General features: G+C 38.7%; 1 protein-coding gene across 1 annotated transcript; it reads right to left on the bottom strand.

The window, feature by feature from the left end:
• Positions 1 to 252: 252 nt before the first annotated feature.
• LOC103974298 (uncharacterized) lies at positions 253 to 12,168 on the bottom strand. Its single transcript, XM_018821790.2, has 3 exons — positions 12,014 to 12,168; positions 769 to 865; positions 253 to 659 (listed from the first exon to the last, which is right to left on the bottom strand). Exons 1-3 carry the CDS (start codon positions 12,138 to 12,140, stop codon positions 530 to 532), a joined length of 354 nt encoding a protein of 117 aa, XP_018677335.2. The 5' UTR covers positions 12,141 to 12,168; the 3' UTR covers positions 253 to 529.
• Positions 12,169 to 17,884: the final 5,716 nt, after the last annotated feature.

Below are 17,884 nucleotides of genomic sequence, written 5' to 3' on the forward strand. Positions count from 1 at the left end.
ATAGGTGCAGTCTTGTTATCTAGCATCCTAGTTTAACTGTTAAACAAACTATATTTTGATATCATAAAGTTGCAGTACTTCCTTGAAAACAAGATGATCACTGTCATAAATTTAATTTAACTGAATTTGCCTAGATCACCAATCATCATAGTGATATTCGTCAATAGATGCCGATAATATTTATCCACAAGCGTCAATCCTCTTGCGATCCACTAATGGCCAACAAACAAAGAAGAAGCCCAAAGACAAACATGCAAGACAAGCGATAGGTAAAGTATTATCATCAAGAGAAACAATGGAACAATTGATCATACAACTTAAGTTACCGTGAAAGCAAAAGGCAGAGGCACCAGTCCGTGAACAGTAAACAACAATCTGGTATTCTCTAGAACAAAAAGACCCTAAAATTCATAAAGAAATTTGGCATCAAATGTGATCTTCATGTAGGATGGATGACAAGAAGCATCATACACATTAAACTGTTTCTCTCTAGGCAACCCTGAAAGATTGCAGGAACCAGAAAAAAGAGTCATTTTTTGGTATAAGTGGTGGTGTCTGGCCCAATATCATGAGATCCTGTATTGACATAGGGCCCTCTAAAAGTAGCCTGAGGTGGCAGAGGCTTTGAAGCATCAATTATGGGTTTACTTCTTGATGTCCTTCAAAAAAAATAAAACACTGGTGTAAGAAAAAGGTCATTGTAAAATCTTAGCTTCAGCAGAATAAAAAAAGAAACAAGTCCTTGTGAAACCTTATTGTTTCACTTACGCGAGGAAGAATGGAAATAATAAGCCAGCAGCTGCAAAGGCCAGCAAGCCTGTTGCAAGTGCCACATTACGTAAACGGGACATCAGATTGACTGAAGCTGGACAAAAGAACAAGAAATTATGTGATTTACATAAGCTAGAGAACAGTCTTGATAAGATGATAGAACAGCAGATAAATGGGTTCTACTTCTCCATGTCAAAATCATTCCACAATAGGTGGATCACTTCCATTAACAATAAATGGGTTCTACCTCTCCATGTCAAAATCATTCCACAACAGGTGGATCACTTCCATTAACAATACTTGTCAAAACATCACAAGGAAACAAGCATGACAGCACACATCCTTACCAACTTTTACAAGAGGCAAACTAGACATTAGGTATGTCAAAGGCTAAATCTCCATCTCCTGAACAATCAACTTGATGACAACTTGGTGCCCAAATGTTTCATTAATGGAACTTTTTACATGGTTACCCTAAATTCTTTTCAAATTCTTAACACATTATATTGGGATCCTTTGTGGCATCAAAGTACTTTAATAGAAAAAAGATCCACAATAGAAGTGAAACTCCTGAATGCTGCAAGGGTGCATTTGAAAATTTTCTAGTGATTCACCAGTGAACAGAAATTGAAAAGAAACATTCTAAGATGCACCTAAATCAAGTCAGATCTCTGTGTTTGGTCATGACGTCCAGTATTCTAAAATGCACTTGTATTACTCAACCTTTAGTATATCGCAGATAGGGGGCAAAAAAGTTTGAGTTTACAGCTTGCCACACCTGAAGAAGTTCATTAACCAACTGAATCGGAACACATCGAAATCAGATTAATGAATTGTTGTGCCTATCAATTCATATAGAACTTAATTATTAAATATATTTAGGTACTTATTTCATCAGAAAAGTAGTTTGCCACAGCTCACATGACAGTTTGCAGGAACTTCTATATCAGCCATCAAGGTCTTTGTATATAAATGTAGATATTCCATCCATGTGTGTTACCAAATGATGGTTACACCTCGTCGGATATTGGTTGTCCATCCATTTGGAGGACATAGTCAAGTCGATCCATTTCAACACTCCACAGTTCCGTCAATCCAATTGCAATAGAGGTCGCCAAGGTGCCCCACCTTGACCACGTGCACTTCTGAAACAACAGTTGAAAAGCAAGGAGAGAAAAGAAAGGGGATCAGGGATTGACTAAAAACCCCATTTGATGCTCAAGTCAGAGGTCATCCTAGAACAAGCTACGTGAGCTCATAGCTGAAGGAATAAAAACAGAGAAGGCTAAAGGTCTTATCGATTCCCCCTTCTAGCGCTCATAGCTGAAGGAATAAAAAGAGAGAAGGCTAAAGGTCTTATCGATTCCCCCTTCTATGGGGATGGGAGTCCTTCGAGTGGGTTGGCAACTCTTTTTCTCCTTCCTCCCTTAAGAACTAAGAAGTCCTCTATTTTGATAGCGAAGTGAGGGAGATACCTACATATGTCTGTATGTATCCATCTATCACTCCCTCCCACCTTTGTGTGTATGGAGACCAGCTTCTTATAAGGAGGCAAGTGTCGCTAGTGTGTCAAGAAATCACGATGCATAGCCAAGAAGAGTCATTGTCAACTCGTACAGCGCTATGGGGTATCCTTTATGGTTCGCAACCCACCTATTATATCATGAATGAGAACCGAGACTCCTTTAACATGAGGGGTTAGTTTGGCAAAATTTCATCGCTACTCTAAAGATGAGGCCATGTGGTCTGCGGAGTCTTAGCTTAAGAGTATTATTAAGGATCGCTCACCTAGGTGCTCAAGAGAGGCGAGACAAGGAGCAAGGGTGTAATAATAAGCAATTTAATGGTTAGAATAGTATTTTTATTATTTAGGATGACAAAAGGGTTTAATAATATTATAGGGGCAATATTGGAAAAAAGTTAGGGTTTTCTACTTAAGGAGCCCAACCCTATTTTTCTCTTTTCACCTTGGACACGTGGAGGTGCCATTGTTGGTGGTGGCGACTCACCCTCGTCAAGATCAAGAAGCCCTAGATCTAGAGACGAAGAGGAGAATCACCAAGGGATCGGGTAAGATCCATCATTTTTTCATCCTTTTGTTTTGTTATTGATGTTATCAAAACATAGATATGACATTTATGGTGCTAGCTATGATGCAAATAGAAATCTGCAATCCATCTTAAAAAAAATTGGTGTCAGCAGCGTTTCTTTTTTATAGAGGTTTCTTGATGTAATCAAAGATCATAGTAGCTTTTTCCATGTTACACAGAAAAGAAAACTCAAGATAGTTGACATGTTCCTTTGCAGCCAACAACAAGATGCATGTAAAAAAAAACACTTGCCAGATTCTCTTAGAAGCATTTTTGTAGTTTATTAAAAGCATTCCATTCTTTAACTTATATATTTTATTATAAGCACTACCTTCTTTGACTCTTGTAGTTTATAAAAAGCACTTCTGTAGCATGTAACAGCAAGATGCATGTAAGCACTTGTTGGATCCTCTAGGACTATAATCTGTGTTGATGCTTAAGTCCCTCTATAGTTTATTATCTATTAACAGCTTGGTACATTTTTTCAATTGATTTGTGTTCTCTGTACTGCTTCCTTCTTTGACTTGTCCAATTCTATTGAGTAAAGAAATGGATACAGATTCTTTTATATGATATAGTTTAGCTCAACCTAAGAGTTGCTTCCCTAAGCATGGTCTTGAATTTAATGCAAGTGGTCTGCAAGAGACATCATCATGAATAATATTTTTTATTACCAAGCATAACAACTGAACAAGATTCCTTCCGAGAAGCTAGCATGTTTCTCCAATTGTACAATTTAGGGAACTCTCATTCTGTGTTCAACAATATTCTTTGCTTTTAACCACTGTCTAGTCTTTCTCCATCCTTTTTCTCACATTATTTTTCTTGTCGATGTTTTACAAGTTGTAACATATGCTTAATTTGCACAGACCTTAGGATAACAACAATCTCCTCATGCATCCGATTATTTTAGTTAGAAGTTCCTTATGCTGCTCCAATCTCCATAAGAACCTGAACTTAATTTAATCATAGTTGGGCTCACAATAAGGTTTGCATGTAGAATTGCTTCTGAATTTTTCATGATCACTATGAGTCAGTGTCTTTTGTGGAGTTCATGAAATGATTAAAGACATATACATGTATATATAGAATTAAGCAAACAAAGATGCATATATATATGTAATAAATATGATTAATTAATCAATTAAGAAAAAAATAATAAATATTAAAAAAGGGTAAAACCAAATATAAAGAGAAAAGGTAAAATTTCTTTTTATGGTCATTGTATAATTAAATAATCAAATGTTTGAGATAAGTGACTCGTCAACCTGAATAGGTGTTTTTAAAATCAGAATAAGCATGTATTTCTATTTCTTTGATATGACAAAGTAGGCTTTGCTTTAAAAATGATTCATGTTTTTAATATTTGTACCATGACATGCTTCCATGATGTGTTAGTCATTAAACCGTTGTCCATATATGATTGTTTCAATCATGAAATTTTTATTTTAGTCATAAATTAATATATGTGAAAATGCATGTCTTTATAGCAAGTAGCAAAGAAGACAAGTGGTACTGTTATATATGTATTTATATATTTTTAAGTTCGTTCTCATTAGTTCTACTAAAAGGGTTTATACCTCATTGTGGATTCCAAGAGTGGTAAACCTTTGGACCGATGAAGGGATGGCATTTAAGTCCACCGAGACAAAGAAAATGAGGTAGTATGAGTGAAACCTAGTAGTAGTCTTGTAAGGGGAATTATAAAGAAAATATGTTATCAGATGTTATCTTCTTGTAAGAAATGTGCCCATGGGTGGTAAACCCGTGACTCAAAACCTAGGATGGAGTTTAAGTCCACCAAGGATGTTGTCCACAGAGTAGGATTTGATTCTCTCGGTTTAGTACGTACCAGACAGTCTAATTATTGTATTTTCTGAAAGGAATATGAAAAGTATATGATATATGATATAAGCAAAATAAAGAAAGAAAAAGGTAATGCAGCAATACATGAATATAAGTACACAATGAATGTGATGAGTTTGAGTTTTTTTCTTTATTCTTACACTTATTGATTTAACTCTATGAAATGCATATGATATTATTATTATTTTTATTGTTTTTATTTTTAATGTGATATGAATAGTTATGTTTAAATTTTTACTTATCCGTCCTATAAGGGAGGCATGTGCTTATTAAGTATTTGTTGTAAATAGTCATCCCACTCTTGTTTATTTTATTCTATGCCTATGATAGGACCAGTTTTAGATATAAGGGCAAGTCATGAACTCCACACAAGCATGAATGAAACTGTTGATAATCATGAAGTAGCAGTGACCGAATCAAATGAATGGGTCCAGGACTTCTATTAAAAAGCAAATATAGAAGTAGGAAATTGTTAGGGAACATATGTTAGCAGACTTGTTACTTGCTTTTCATTTTAATTGTTTTTTTTTTGTGTTGAAACTCATAGATTATGTTAGTTTAGGTTGCTATCAACTATAATTATGAACGTTTAGCTATCGTTGTGTGGCATGACAGGTTAATGTAACATATTATATATGTACACCTTGAATTCCCTTGGGTTGTGCTACCTGAGGTTAGACTCAAGTTAGCCCAATCCATAGACATTCAGTGGGATCAATCTAATCCCTGGTTCCAGGGCATGATAGAGGGCCTCAAGTTGGTGTAGGTGGTTGATTTAAAGTGGGTGCAACCCAGGCACATGCTTGAATTCAACCAAGCTTGGGTTCGACTTGGGCTTGATGCAGTTGATTCGGCTAAACCATTTCAGCCAACTACTACTGATCTGGGACGATCTTGCGGAGTTCGAATTGGACTCAAATCCAGTCAAACTGGACTCCAATTCGATCCCAATCAAATCAAGCAAAAATCAAGCCCAATCTCAACCTTTAAACCAGATTGTAGCCCATCTGAGTCATGTCTAATCTCAACCATTGAAGCAAGGGGGAACTTATCCAAGCAGCTACACATCAGCACACAATTTAGCAAGTCCTAGTCCAAGTAGGACTCGAGCCCCGACAAAGATGGATGACCAGAACAAAGTTGCATGGTACGAGACGTGTGCAACTCCTTGTGCGCCTAGGAATACCTCGTCACCCAATCTCAAACGAGTCCTGATTTCCTCATGATTGTAGCCAATCGCCCAATCTCAAACGTGTCCCAATTTCTTCATGATTCTAGCCAATCGCTGCTACTTAAGGACGGGAATCGCAGCCTTGAACACATGGAGAAAAGAAGCTAGCCCCATGAGAAACCAAGTCGTGAGAGAAAATCAGCCTTCTTCCTCCCGTCAACGCCTTGCAGCAGCAGAATTCTACTGCAAAGAGAGATACTTTCTGTCTACGGCCACCAAGGATCCTTCCTTTAGTTATAGTAAGATCCCTCAACCACTAGTCAATCTATAGCCTGCTTTAGTCGAGAGAACCAGAGGAGAAAGCAGAGGCACCACTGCCCAGAATCAGGCTAGCGTCCCTGTTTCAGGTTGCCAACTAAGATTTGACCTCTTCGGCTTTTTTATCGATGGGAGAAAAAGCAATATGAACTCATAGCTGATGGAATAAAAAGAGTGAAGGGAAATATACTAGAATAAGATGAAGAAGGGAGGTTTTCATGTTCTCCCTTCTATTGGAATGGGAGTCCTTCAAGTAAGTTGGTGACCCTCTTTCTTTTTCTTCCTCCCTTTGGGTGCTGTGAAGTCTTCTCTTTTGATAAGGGAGTAAGAGAGATGTGTATCTGTATCTATGTTTGTTTGTATCCATCTCCTCTCCCTCCCTCCTCCCTTTCGCTTGTACAAAGACAAGCTTCTTATGAGGAGGCGAGTTTAGTAGGCATCTCATGGAATTGTGGTGTTAGTGCTTAGATAATATGGTGTTGAGGGATACCCTATGTGGTTCACGTTGTCCTATTGTGGAGCGGTTAGTCATAATGTACTAGTGACCCCACACATGTGGCTTGTCATGGTGTCACATCGTCTTTCGATCAAAAATGCAAATGCACTCGCTATGTTGGGTTGGCCAATCATGATGGAACTCAAACCATATCTCACAGACGTGGAGAGAAAAATGGTTGATCCAAATTTCTTTGGATTGATGGTGAACTTGTATTCGAGTTGCCATACAATAACATCCTATGCAATCATGATATTATGTCTCAAATTGACAATAAAGAAGAAGAAAATAAATAAAAATCATAATATTGCAAGAAAAAAATAGCATCATCCACAAGGAAAAAATATTATTTTATAGAATCTTCTTAAAAAAAGGAAGAGCATCGTGCAAAGAAAGAATATTATTTTAAAGAATAATTTTGGAAGCTTATCGTTTCAAAAATGACTACATACAATATATTTAATCATCTTGATACGATTTCATTTTCTCCCTTTTTAATTACTCCTTTTTTCTTGTATTTGGGCCATATATAAAAAGGTCAAGAATTATAATGCGATTATTAGTCTTTGAATGAATAAGAATGATATTTCCCACATGCAAGTGGTGCGAGCCATAGTTTTTCCAATGCAAGTTAAAGGATGTGAGTTAGAGGACTTGGAGCAAGTCCAAAATTATCCCTCATCTCTCTCCTCTCCTCTCCTAAGCCAACTTGCAACTTAAGACCTATAGATCGACCTCTTAACAACTTAAGCCAACTAGAAGGATGTCTCAAAGCTCTCCTCCTTGACCATCTTGGTACATGTTGAATTCTATTACTCGTTCTTTATTGCTCAAATTAATATTTCTTGAGATCGGGTTTTCTAGCTTCCTCGGAGGTGGATTCGGAGGAGTGCCACAATGTCACAGAGGCAGATCTACCGATCGCGAAGAAAGGGATGCAAATGCGAGATGACGGATAGTAAGACCGTGGGCATGACAACACCATGGTACAACAGAGGCAGGACTTCAGTGAAGTCATCGATCCCTTCCTCTCATGGAGGGAGAGCACATGGTCGTGAAAGGGGCCGAGGAGGTAGAGAATACAAAGGCAAACTCCAAGTACCGAAACAAGGCTGAGGGCAGAGGCCAAGGAACTTCGTAAGACCGGTGTCAACGAGCTTCTCATCAAGATAGCTGAAAGTGGAGGACTTCGGGTCGATGCAAGAGTGCACGACCAAGGAACGAAGCAGGCAATACGCGGTGTTGTACCTTTGCTACTCTGTAGAGTTGGCGACGGGGTAGATAGAGAAGACGGTACAATCCCAGGGGTAGCCAAAACTATTAGAAACTTACTCTAAGTTAGGGTGAAAACTTTCTGCATTCCAAAAGTTCGATGGCATTGAGAAGGTAAATCACGGTAGCTAACTCAACGCAAGGGATGCTAACACTTCGAGTGCACCAGAAGTGTGAGCAAAGAGTGGGAGAAGGCTACTAACCAGCTCGATACATAGAGTACAACCCTCGAGGAGGCGGACGAAATCAAAGTAAGCTTTGCCTTCTCAATTTGTGGCAATGTGATACACAAGAATCTAGCCCTGCGATGGACTATATCATACGGAGGTATGATCGGGAGCTGCTGGGATCTCCACTTCGGTGAACAACACGACGGCAAGAAAGACTATAGATTCAAAGAGTGAATGTCATGGTATCGAAGAGGCGGGTCTTTCGTGCGTGCATCGAATTCTGCATCGGATAAAAGTCTTGGTTATCAGCATATGGGGGTTATGTACCACCGAGGGAGTATACCGAATGTAAGTACCAGTGAGTCTCATGGGAGAGACTTGATCATGCAGAGGTATGACCAGAGCGGTTGGAGAGTTGAACTGCTCCAGAGCTCATATTCGCTTAAGGAGCCCAGCAAGTCAGAGGACAAGGCCGAGTAAACGAAGGTTGTTACCAAGGAAGCTAAGGAGAACAGAATTAGTGCAAACCCTACAACATGATGGCAGAGGCCATGCATGAGAGTTGTAGCCTATCTTTCCATCGACCAAGGGAAATTGCTCGGAGAACACAGAGGAGTTGAAGTAGGGGGTCGAAAGGGGCGAGGAAACGACGAGTCCAGAGGGACTTAGCTACCCAAAACCACGTATCGATTAAAATGAAGGTGGACTCGGAGGAGTGCCACAATGCCACAGAGACAGATCTACCGATCGTGAAGAAAGGGATACAGATGTGAGCCGACAGATAGTAGGGGCATAAGCATGACAGCGCCATGATATCGCAGAGGCGGGACTTCCATGAAGTCATCGATCCCTTGCTCTCATGGAGGGAGAGCGCATGGTCGTGAAAGGTGCCGAGGTGGAGAATACGGAGGCAAACTCCAAGTACCAAGATAAGGATGAAGGGCAGAGGCCAGGAAACTTCGTAACACTGGTGTCAACGAGCTTTTCATCAAGATAGCCGAAAGTAGAGGACTTCGGGCCGATGCAAGAGTGCATGATCAAGAAACGAAGCAGGTAGTACTCGGTGCTGTACCTTTGCTATTCAGTAGAATAGGCGACGGGGTTAATGGAGAAGACGGTACAATTGCAAAGGCGACCAAAACTATTAGAGAATTACTCCAAGTTGGGGTGAAAACTTCCTGCATTCCATAAGTTCGATGGCATTGAGAAGGTGAATCACAGTAGCTAACTCAACGTAAGGGGTGCAAACACTTCGAGTGCTCCAGAAGTGTGAGCAAAGAGCGGACGAAAGCTAGTAACCAGCTCAATATATAGAGTACAACCCTAGAGGAGACGGACGAAATCAAAATAACCTTTGCCTTCTCAACTCTTAAAAGAATGGGCGAAACCGAGTACCATAATTCTCTTATATATCCAGCAGAGGAGCTCTACACATATTCAAAGACCATTCGAAGAAACCAAATAGAAGACAATAGTTGTCAAATCCTCACCAATGGTGATCAGGGCTACTGAGAGTAGATTATCCGCATCATTTCCCAATAGAATGCCGATCGAAAGTGAAAGTGATGCAAACCTATTTGGAAGTGACAACTAAATGAAAGAAAAGTCGATGGACAAATTTTATGGAAGGACCTAAAAACTTCAAAAGTTTGTGAGGCGATGCTCGTTAAAGCTCCAACAGGCATCCACCCAATTCAAGTGGAATGAGGCATTTGAGTGATTGGCGCATACTTAGGATGGTTTTTTCCTTCATCTGAAGGATCCGTAGGAACCAACAGTGATCAACACAACTTGGCCAACCCCATACAAAAGTCAGAGTCATTGGCGAGTTGAAGTAGCATGACGGATTAAAAGTTCGACTACTCAACAACAGCAGCGGAGAGTAGTTGGGAGCCAAGAAGCACATTGCAGCTAGAGCAGAAGATTAAAGACTCAACAAAGGCGAGGAGTTGCAACGTCAACAAGGGCTTCGATGAGGACGTCGAAGGAATAAGTGGGGAGAATGTCACGGACAAAATTGTCAACAGGGTGTTCGATGTAATGCTTATATATGTCGATATAAAGGGCTAGCAATAGGCTTAGCAGCCCCCTTTTCTTTGGTTTTAGTGGCCGTCCTATGCTTGCAAATAAAAATTGTGTCATGTGGGTGGGGATTTCGGTCTATAGAGGACTATTTTGGACCCTTTGTTATGCAACCGTTAAGAGCTTGTAAAGTATGTTTATAATTTGCATTGACTATGAAGTGTTTACTAAAATGATTGCTTGTGGATCCCGAGTGAGATGATTTCTCTAATCGGTTTTATCTTTTGTAGGTCCTAAGGGACCATAGGAGGTTTCGAGGAGGCTGACCTTTGCGAACGTACACGCAAGGGTACCACACGACTTAGGCAAAACCAGATAAGTCTGTGATAGTGAGGCAGCTGCTGGGGCTTGGCAGGGTGTAGTCCAAGAGGGCTTGCCTAAGATTCATATTGAGATGGATTTGAAAGTCTTGGTCAACGTTCTGAACCAACACACCCCTCCTCCTTGGGGTATCCTTTCTTTGGTCTGTAGATTTGAAGTTTTTTATCCTCTTTTTATGAATGTAAATTTATCCATGTATTAAAGGAGGCAAATGGTATAGCTAATTGGTTAGCTTCTTGTGCTCTGACCACTAAAACTATTAATTTTTGGTTCACTGTGATGCGAACGGTCGTGTTAATTTCCATTATAATTACTAAAGCTTAGTTCCTTTTCTGAAAAAGAAAATGTGAAAGGTAGAACATATGACTATTGCAAAAAGGCACTTTATTATAATCTCTTAGTATTTAGGTAACTATTGGTGGGCTTCCTTTGCTTTGGCCACCAAATCTACTAATTTTTGGTTTGCAGTGTTTTCTCGAGAGCTAGATTTTTTGGTTCGTTATGATGCGAATGGTCATGTTTATTTCCGTTATAATTAGTAAATCTTAGTTCCTTTTCTGAAAAAAAAAGGTGAAAGGCAAAACATACAACTATTGCAAAAATAGGCCCTTTATTATAATCTCTTAGTATTCAGGTAACTATTGGTTGGCTTCCTTTGCTCTGACCACCAAAACTACTAATTTTTGGTTGGTAGTGTTTTCTCCAAAGCTGGATTTTTTGGTTCACTATTATGCGAACGGTCATGTTTATTTTCGTTATAATTACTAAACCTTAGTTCTTTTTCTGAAAAAAAAAGTGAAAGGTAGAACATACAACTAATGCAAAAACAGGCACTTTATTATAATCTCTTGGTATTCAGGTAACTATTGGTTGGCTTCCTTTGCTCTGACCACCAAAACTACTAATTTTTGGTTTGTAGTGTTTTCTCCAAAGCTGGATTTTTTGGTTCACTATTATGCGAACAGTCGTGTTTATTTTCGTTATAATTACTAAAGCTTAGTTCCTTTTCTGAAAAAAAAAAAAAGTGAAAGGTAGAACATACAACTAATGCAAAAACAGGCACTTTATTATAATCTCTTAGTATTCAGGTAACTCTTGGATCATGCCATAACATCAAGATCCACATGAACAATGGACGACCATGAGAATCACCGACAGCAAAGTGGTAAGATAAACAGATTCAAAGGTCAAAAGGTAACAAAATAAAAATCTCGGACAGTCGCGTCGCTTCAGTGCATCTCCCACAAAAATTTCTTGTAGTGGCATCAGGTTAGGGTTTAGGGAGATAAAATAAGAGGTGGAATCCGCAATCACAGGGATACTACTCTATTTGAATACAATTCGAACAAGATCAACGTGAATCGCAATAGAAATCCTCCTTGTTAAATTAGCTCGAAGCAATTAACCCTATAAAGGAGGAGAAAATCTAGGAAGCAAGGGCATTAGAGTCGCTTACCTGAGCTATCAAGATCGATACACAGAGCGCCCGCAGAAATTGACGGCCTCTTCGGGAAACGGAGTTTGGAGGAGGGCGAGTTATAATGGGTGCATCTATGACCATTCAGCCAATCCAATCCTGCCATCTCAACTGTCCTTCTTTCAGCTTAAAACAGGGGACGGTTGAGATGGAAACAAAGGCATTCGTCAAATAAATCATGGTCTAATGTGTGTGTCAAATATATGATGCGGTGCGTGTGTGCTTCTTTTGGTTGAGATGGTCCATGTGTTAATTATAACATTGATAAATGTTACGTATGAGGACGACCTATTAACAGATCTTAAGAATTCGGTAAGATTTAGGTTGTTTCACTATGAGGGATCGATCCAATTGGTCACATATGCAGCCAAAATGGTCCAAAACTGATCATCAACAATTGAAGTACCATCGCATCGCGTGGCAATACAATGGATGACGAACAAAGCCATGACGAGCAACCATCCTCCTACACGCGGTCATGCCAAGCATAAGTTTTAATATTTATTTTGAAATAATTAGGGAATTTACTAAAAAACCCTCATTAATATGCTTTTACGGGATAATGGTATCTCTTTATTCAGAATTTATTAATGGGTTTAGGTCTCCTTACCTCTCTTTCATCTTCCTTCACTTTTCCTTTTCTTCGAGTAAAACTAAATAAAAAAATATTTTAATTTAAAATTTTAAGCAAATAATATATTATAAAATGAGAAGAAAGATAATTTACCCAACAAAAAAGCTCATAATAATAAACTTTTACCATATGACGCTACCCATTTTGATTTTTAATCTCTTTTTATTTAAAATCTTAATAATGCCCTTAAATCGATCTAAATCAAGTTGGATCGAGCCACGAGCTGGTTCGGTCTAGGGTCTTCCTTGATGAGTTCTCTCCCGCAATCAACAACTTCAACGATCATCGAGCCTTTGGCAATGGATTGAAACCTTTTACTCTCCTTTCCTCTCCAATGGTTCTCTTGTCTCCGTCTGACGACCATTGACACTTCTTGTTCTTGGGTTGTGTTTGATACTTCCTCTCTGTCGCTACATATTCATATGAATTTTGTGATAGATTGCATGTGATTTTAATCTTGTCATGAGAGCAAGTAATGATCATCGAAGAGCATAGACCTTTCTATAGTTGCATTGTTGAATCACTAACTGTTCTTTATAATTCTTTCTCAAGTAGACTATAAACAAGCTTCTTTGCTTCAACCAACACTGTTATCAATGGATAGTTTCTCTTCCATTGATTCGAATGTTGCGGTAGACAATGGATAATTATCCTAAGAATATATCATATTGGTAAAAGAGGGTAAATGTAAACTATCACCTACCTTTTGCTGCATTGTTCTACCTCACAGATCATTTAGACTTGAGAAATCACAAGCTAAAATACTTTTTCCCTCAAGAAAGAATGAAAAAACACTTATGAAACAATTACATGCTTAAATCTCTAATCTGGTGAGTTATTCTTGATTCATAAATTTTCATGTCCCAAATTTCAATAAACACACTAATGTAAATGGATAAAAATGCACAATTAATCTTGATTGTGACAGAGAAGATTTTTAAGGCTGTAGAGTAGTAGTACAAGGTATATTATGAAATAGACTTGGTTTGAAATCTATGAGCATGAAGTTAGATTCATTTTGTTTTATTATTCTACTAAGGTATCAGTCATCATCACATGGTACCAAATATAAAAAGGTTTGGATAGCCAAAGGTTGTTAATCTGACCTCTCTGTTAAGAATAACTTATTCGGTAGGTGAAAACAAGGATAGTCCAACTTCTTTGATCAAGAGTTGTTTGAGAAACATGACTTACAAGATAATTATGTCAGCCGATAGTAGTTAGTGTCAGGTTGAACAAGAAATTTATTTTTGTAGTAAAATTTGTAGATATAGACATAACGTATTCGAACTCTGTTTGATAGAAATATCATCCAAAATCGGCTGTTCAATTAGAGTTTTAATTTTTTTTTAATCGGTGTTAAGGTTCATTACGCGCCAGATGCAATGATACATCATGGTGCACCTGAAACTATTTGCTACCTAACTGTTGCATCATTCTTGTGTTTAAACTCAAATTATGTCTTCACTTTGTGCCTTTGATGCCTATTATTATTTTTGATATATTCCCTTTATCCTTTCGTACATATTTGTGGTACATCAACACAGCCCTCGCATCATGTTCTAACGATGCATTAAAAAACATGTTGGGTGAGCATTGAAAGTAGTAAACAAATTAGAGTGTCATCATGATTACGATAACGGTATGCAACTTTGTTTTGTTTGATACCTGATATTAACACATTTTTGAAACTATAGTTGCTTGTAATTCTGCAACCTGTGTTTTTGACTTGTATCGATTAGTATCGATGGACATTAGATCAATGTATATTGTTATCTTTTGATTACTTAAATGTATTTTGTTATACCTACCGGTCCTGAATCGATGTTGTCTAACCAATTAATTCATTCATGTGTGTGCAGTTTCTAACTATTTTAGATCACTCCTAGGGTTTTAATACATGATCTTAATGGATGGTATTTTTTTTTTCTGGTAATCATTTTTCATTTTTCTTGTGTACATATTGTGGATAAACGAAATTTTGCTTGATTAGAATGTAAGAGTGCTAAGCTCACTTTATGTGCTAATAGTATCGTAATGACAATAATAGCAATCTTTGTCTAATTTTAAAATTTAAACAATAAATCTATATCGATTAATCGAAAATGTGAGTAAAATCAAAAGAAAAAGTAAAATGAATACAAACCAATTTATAGTGGTTCGATCTTTCCGACCTACATTCACTTCCGATTCCTCTTCGCTCGAGGTCACCGATTTTCACTATCGATCTTTTCTCCAATGGGCAAAGCTCAACTATCCTTATTACATCTTTTTTTTTTAAATAGATTTAGGAGAGAATCTTCACATTTTATAAGATCTCTTATCTCCTATAACTTATAATCACCTTTATGTCTGAGGAGGAAGAAACTTAAATAATGCTCAAAGAGAGAGCAACAACCTTTTACAAACTTAAAAATTGATATTCCATTAACAAGCCTTAATGATATACCCCAAAAGGCGTCAAAACAGAGTCAAAAATTTTAAATCCTTCAAAATTTCGAGGTATGGGCGGTACTATCGCTAACACCTGGCGGTACTACCATAGCAACTTTTAACATTATAATTTTAAACTTTTTGGCGGTACCACAATTATAATTTTTGAATTCTGGGTAGTACCACCATCGCCCTAGGTGATGCCATCGCATACACAGGCCGTCCCACCACCGATAGCACTGACAAGTACTATTTGTGCTTGTTGACCAACTCAAGTGGTACCACCATCTAAGCCTATTCAAAGCCACTATTTTGGCCTTCTAATGGGCTCAATTCAGTCCAAGTCCAGGCCCATTGGCTTTCTTGACATATTGACATGATTTCGACCTAATACCAACATAGTTTGACCTAAAAAGACCTCGATCAAGACATTAATAATCTGTTGAATCTCGGATTTTGATGATGAAGTCAATTGTAATTTGTTTGATCTAATCTATATGTTGAGAAAAGTGTGCAGGATTAACTACGATGGCAGTAGGACATAAATTAGGTGTTGTGCCAAAGTCAAGATCGAGATCACGTTGGAAGTTTGAGAGTTTATCGGAAGTCCAAACGTTCATCGGAAGTTCTACTAGAACCAACCGAGAAGTCCAGAAGCTTGATATAGAAGCTCGTCAGAACATGCCAAGAAGATCATCGTAAAGTCTAGGAGTTTACCGAGAGTCCACCTGAACATTGCCGAGAGTTCGTCAGATGTTCACCGGAAGTATGCCGGAAGCTCGTTGGAAGAGCAATTGATGCACCGGAATAAGAAGTGCAGTAAACATGTCTTAATTGTCATAGTTAGAGTGTAAATTAAGTTAGGATTGGGAAATAATCCCACTAACATAATTAGGGGCCAATTGGGCTCTTGATAGAATTGGGCTGAATGGACCAGCCCATTCAGCCCCTGAATTCCTGGCCGACAGTGACATCGCTTGGGAGACTTGGTCTCCTAGGAATTTTGGGCGGTGGTACCGCCCCTATCAAGCGGTGGCACCGCTGGTAGTTATTGGTGCTAACGGTGGTACCACCCCTGTCAAGCGGTGGCACCGCTGGTAGTTATTGGTGCTAACGGTGGTACCACCCCTGTCAAGCGGTGGTACCGCCAGAGCCCAATCTCCGAGCTTTGTCAAGTAGTGGTACTGCCCAAATTGAGTGGTAGTACCGCCCAGTGTCAAGTGTCAATCGGTAGTATTGCCCAGTAATTGCGGTGGTACCACCAGGACCCTGAAAATCTAGGATTAGACACTTTTTTGCTCCATTTTTGAAGCCATTGGGGCCTATAAAAACCCCACCCTTTCCTGCATGAAAGGGCACGAAACCTATTGGCATAATCTTGAGTTCTTGAGCCTTAAAGTGTTATAAAAGTTAGAGTTATCCTTCTTTATCTCTTAGCCTTGTAACCATCCAAGAAAGAGGAATGAAACTTGTAAGGGTTGTCTCCTAAACCCGACAAAAGGAGAAAAGCTGTAAAAGGTGGTTGGCCTTCGCCTATTGAAGGAATGCCTCTAGTGGACGTCGGTGACCTCATCGGAGGAGGAAGCCGAAAGTGGATGTAGGTCACGTTGATCAAACCACTCTAAAACTCGGTTTGCATTTACTTTGAGCAACTTTCTTTTATAGCAAACTGCCTCTCCTCCTTACTGTGCTTTAATTATGTCTACATATGCTTTCACGTAAACATCTTCCAAGATTGGCTTTAATCGTACAAAGACTTTACGAAACCAACGCTTCTCATTTGTGCAATTTACATTGCTGCAAATCACCTTAGTCTTCTCTTGCACTTTCACGAAAGGTTTCAAGTTCAAATTCCTTCTGAAATGGATTGAATTGAAACCATTCTCATTGGAATCAGTTTTAATCAAAATAAAATTTTTGAAAGAGCAAAAGTTTTCCGCTGCACTAATTCACCCCCTCTTAGTGCCGCTCTTGATCCTAATAATTGATATCAGAGCAAGGTTAACTCTCGGTTAGTTTTAAAACCCAAGAGAGATGGCATTTGCCGGCATCCAAGAGGGTCATTCAATTACACATCCGCCCATGTTTAATGGGACGGATTACACATATTGGAAGACTAGAATGAGGATCTTCCTAATTTCAATAGATTTTGAGCTTTGGAACGTTGTTGAAAACGATTTTCAAAAGTCTTCTCTTCCAATGAACGATTGGAATGAGTTAGAGAAGAAGACTTTTACTTTAAACGTGGTTAGAGCTAGCCCCAGAAAATTTACCATAAGGTAATTTTGACAACCGAACAAAGACAATAAAGCGGAAGAATAAAAGAAGCGACAAGAACACCAGATTTACGTGGTTCGGTCAATTAACCTTGACCTACATCCACGGACGAAAGAGGAGAAAATCACTACTATAAAAGGGACAATTACAAATGCCTTAGGAAGATGTTCCTAGGTTATAAAACACCCGAAAATACTAAACAAAAAAAACCTCAACTATAAGCCCAAACTATTTAACTAAGTGTGGACTTAAACCCAAAGCAAACACTTAGGTTTTTCTTATGGTGCCACTTGTGGTACCTCTTGTGGTGCCTCTGACTTCAAAGCTCAGACCCTTATTTATAGTTCCAATACGAGACAACAAGTCTGATTTTCCCGACGTGGGACTATGGGACTTGCCAAACTAACAAATCTCCACCTTGGCATGTCCCAACAAAACTTGCTCCACCTTCTTCATAATAGCCCCAACGGGCAATCACCAATAATGAACACCAACCAAGTCCAAGC

This window comes from Musa acuminata, chromosome BXJ3-9 (genome assembly GCF_036884655.1).
Source record: "Musa acuminata AAA Group cultivar baxijiao chromosome BXJ3-9, Cavendish_Baxijiao_AAA, whole genome shotgun sequence".
Lineage (NCBI taxonomy): Eukaryota > Viridiplantae > Streptophyta > Magnoliopsida > Zingiberales > Musaceae > Musa > Musa acuminata.

What these genes read in the sequence shown, in the direction of transcription:
- LOC103974298 (XM_018821790.2), bottom strand. Translation starts at nt 12,140, where the DNA reads ATGGCAGGATTGGATTGGCTGAATGGTCATAGATGCACCCATTATAAC. An exon ending in TATCGATCTTGATAGCTCAG is followed by an intron (nt 866 to 12,013) that starts GTAAGCGACTCT and finishes TCTTTTGTCCAG; the next exon opens with CTTCAGTCAATCTGATGTCC. An exon ending in TTATTTCCATTCTTCCTCGC is followed by an intron (nt 660 to 768) that starts GTAAGTGAAACA and finishes TTTTTTTTGAAG; the next exon opens with GACATCAAGAAGTAAACCCA.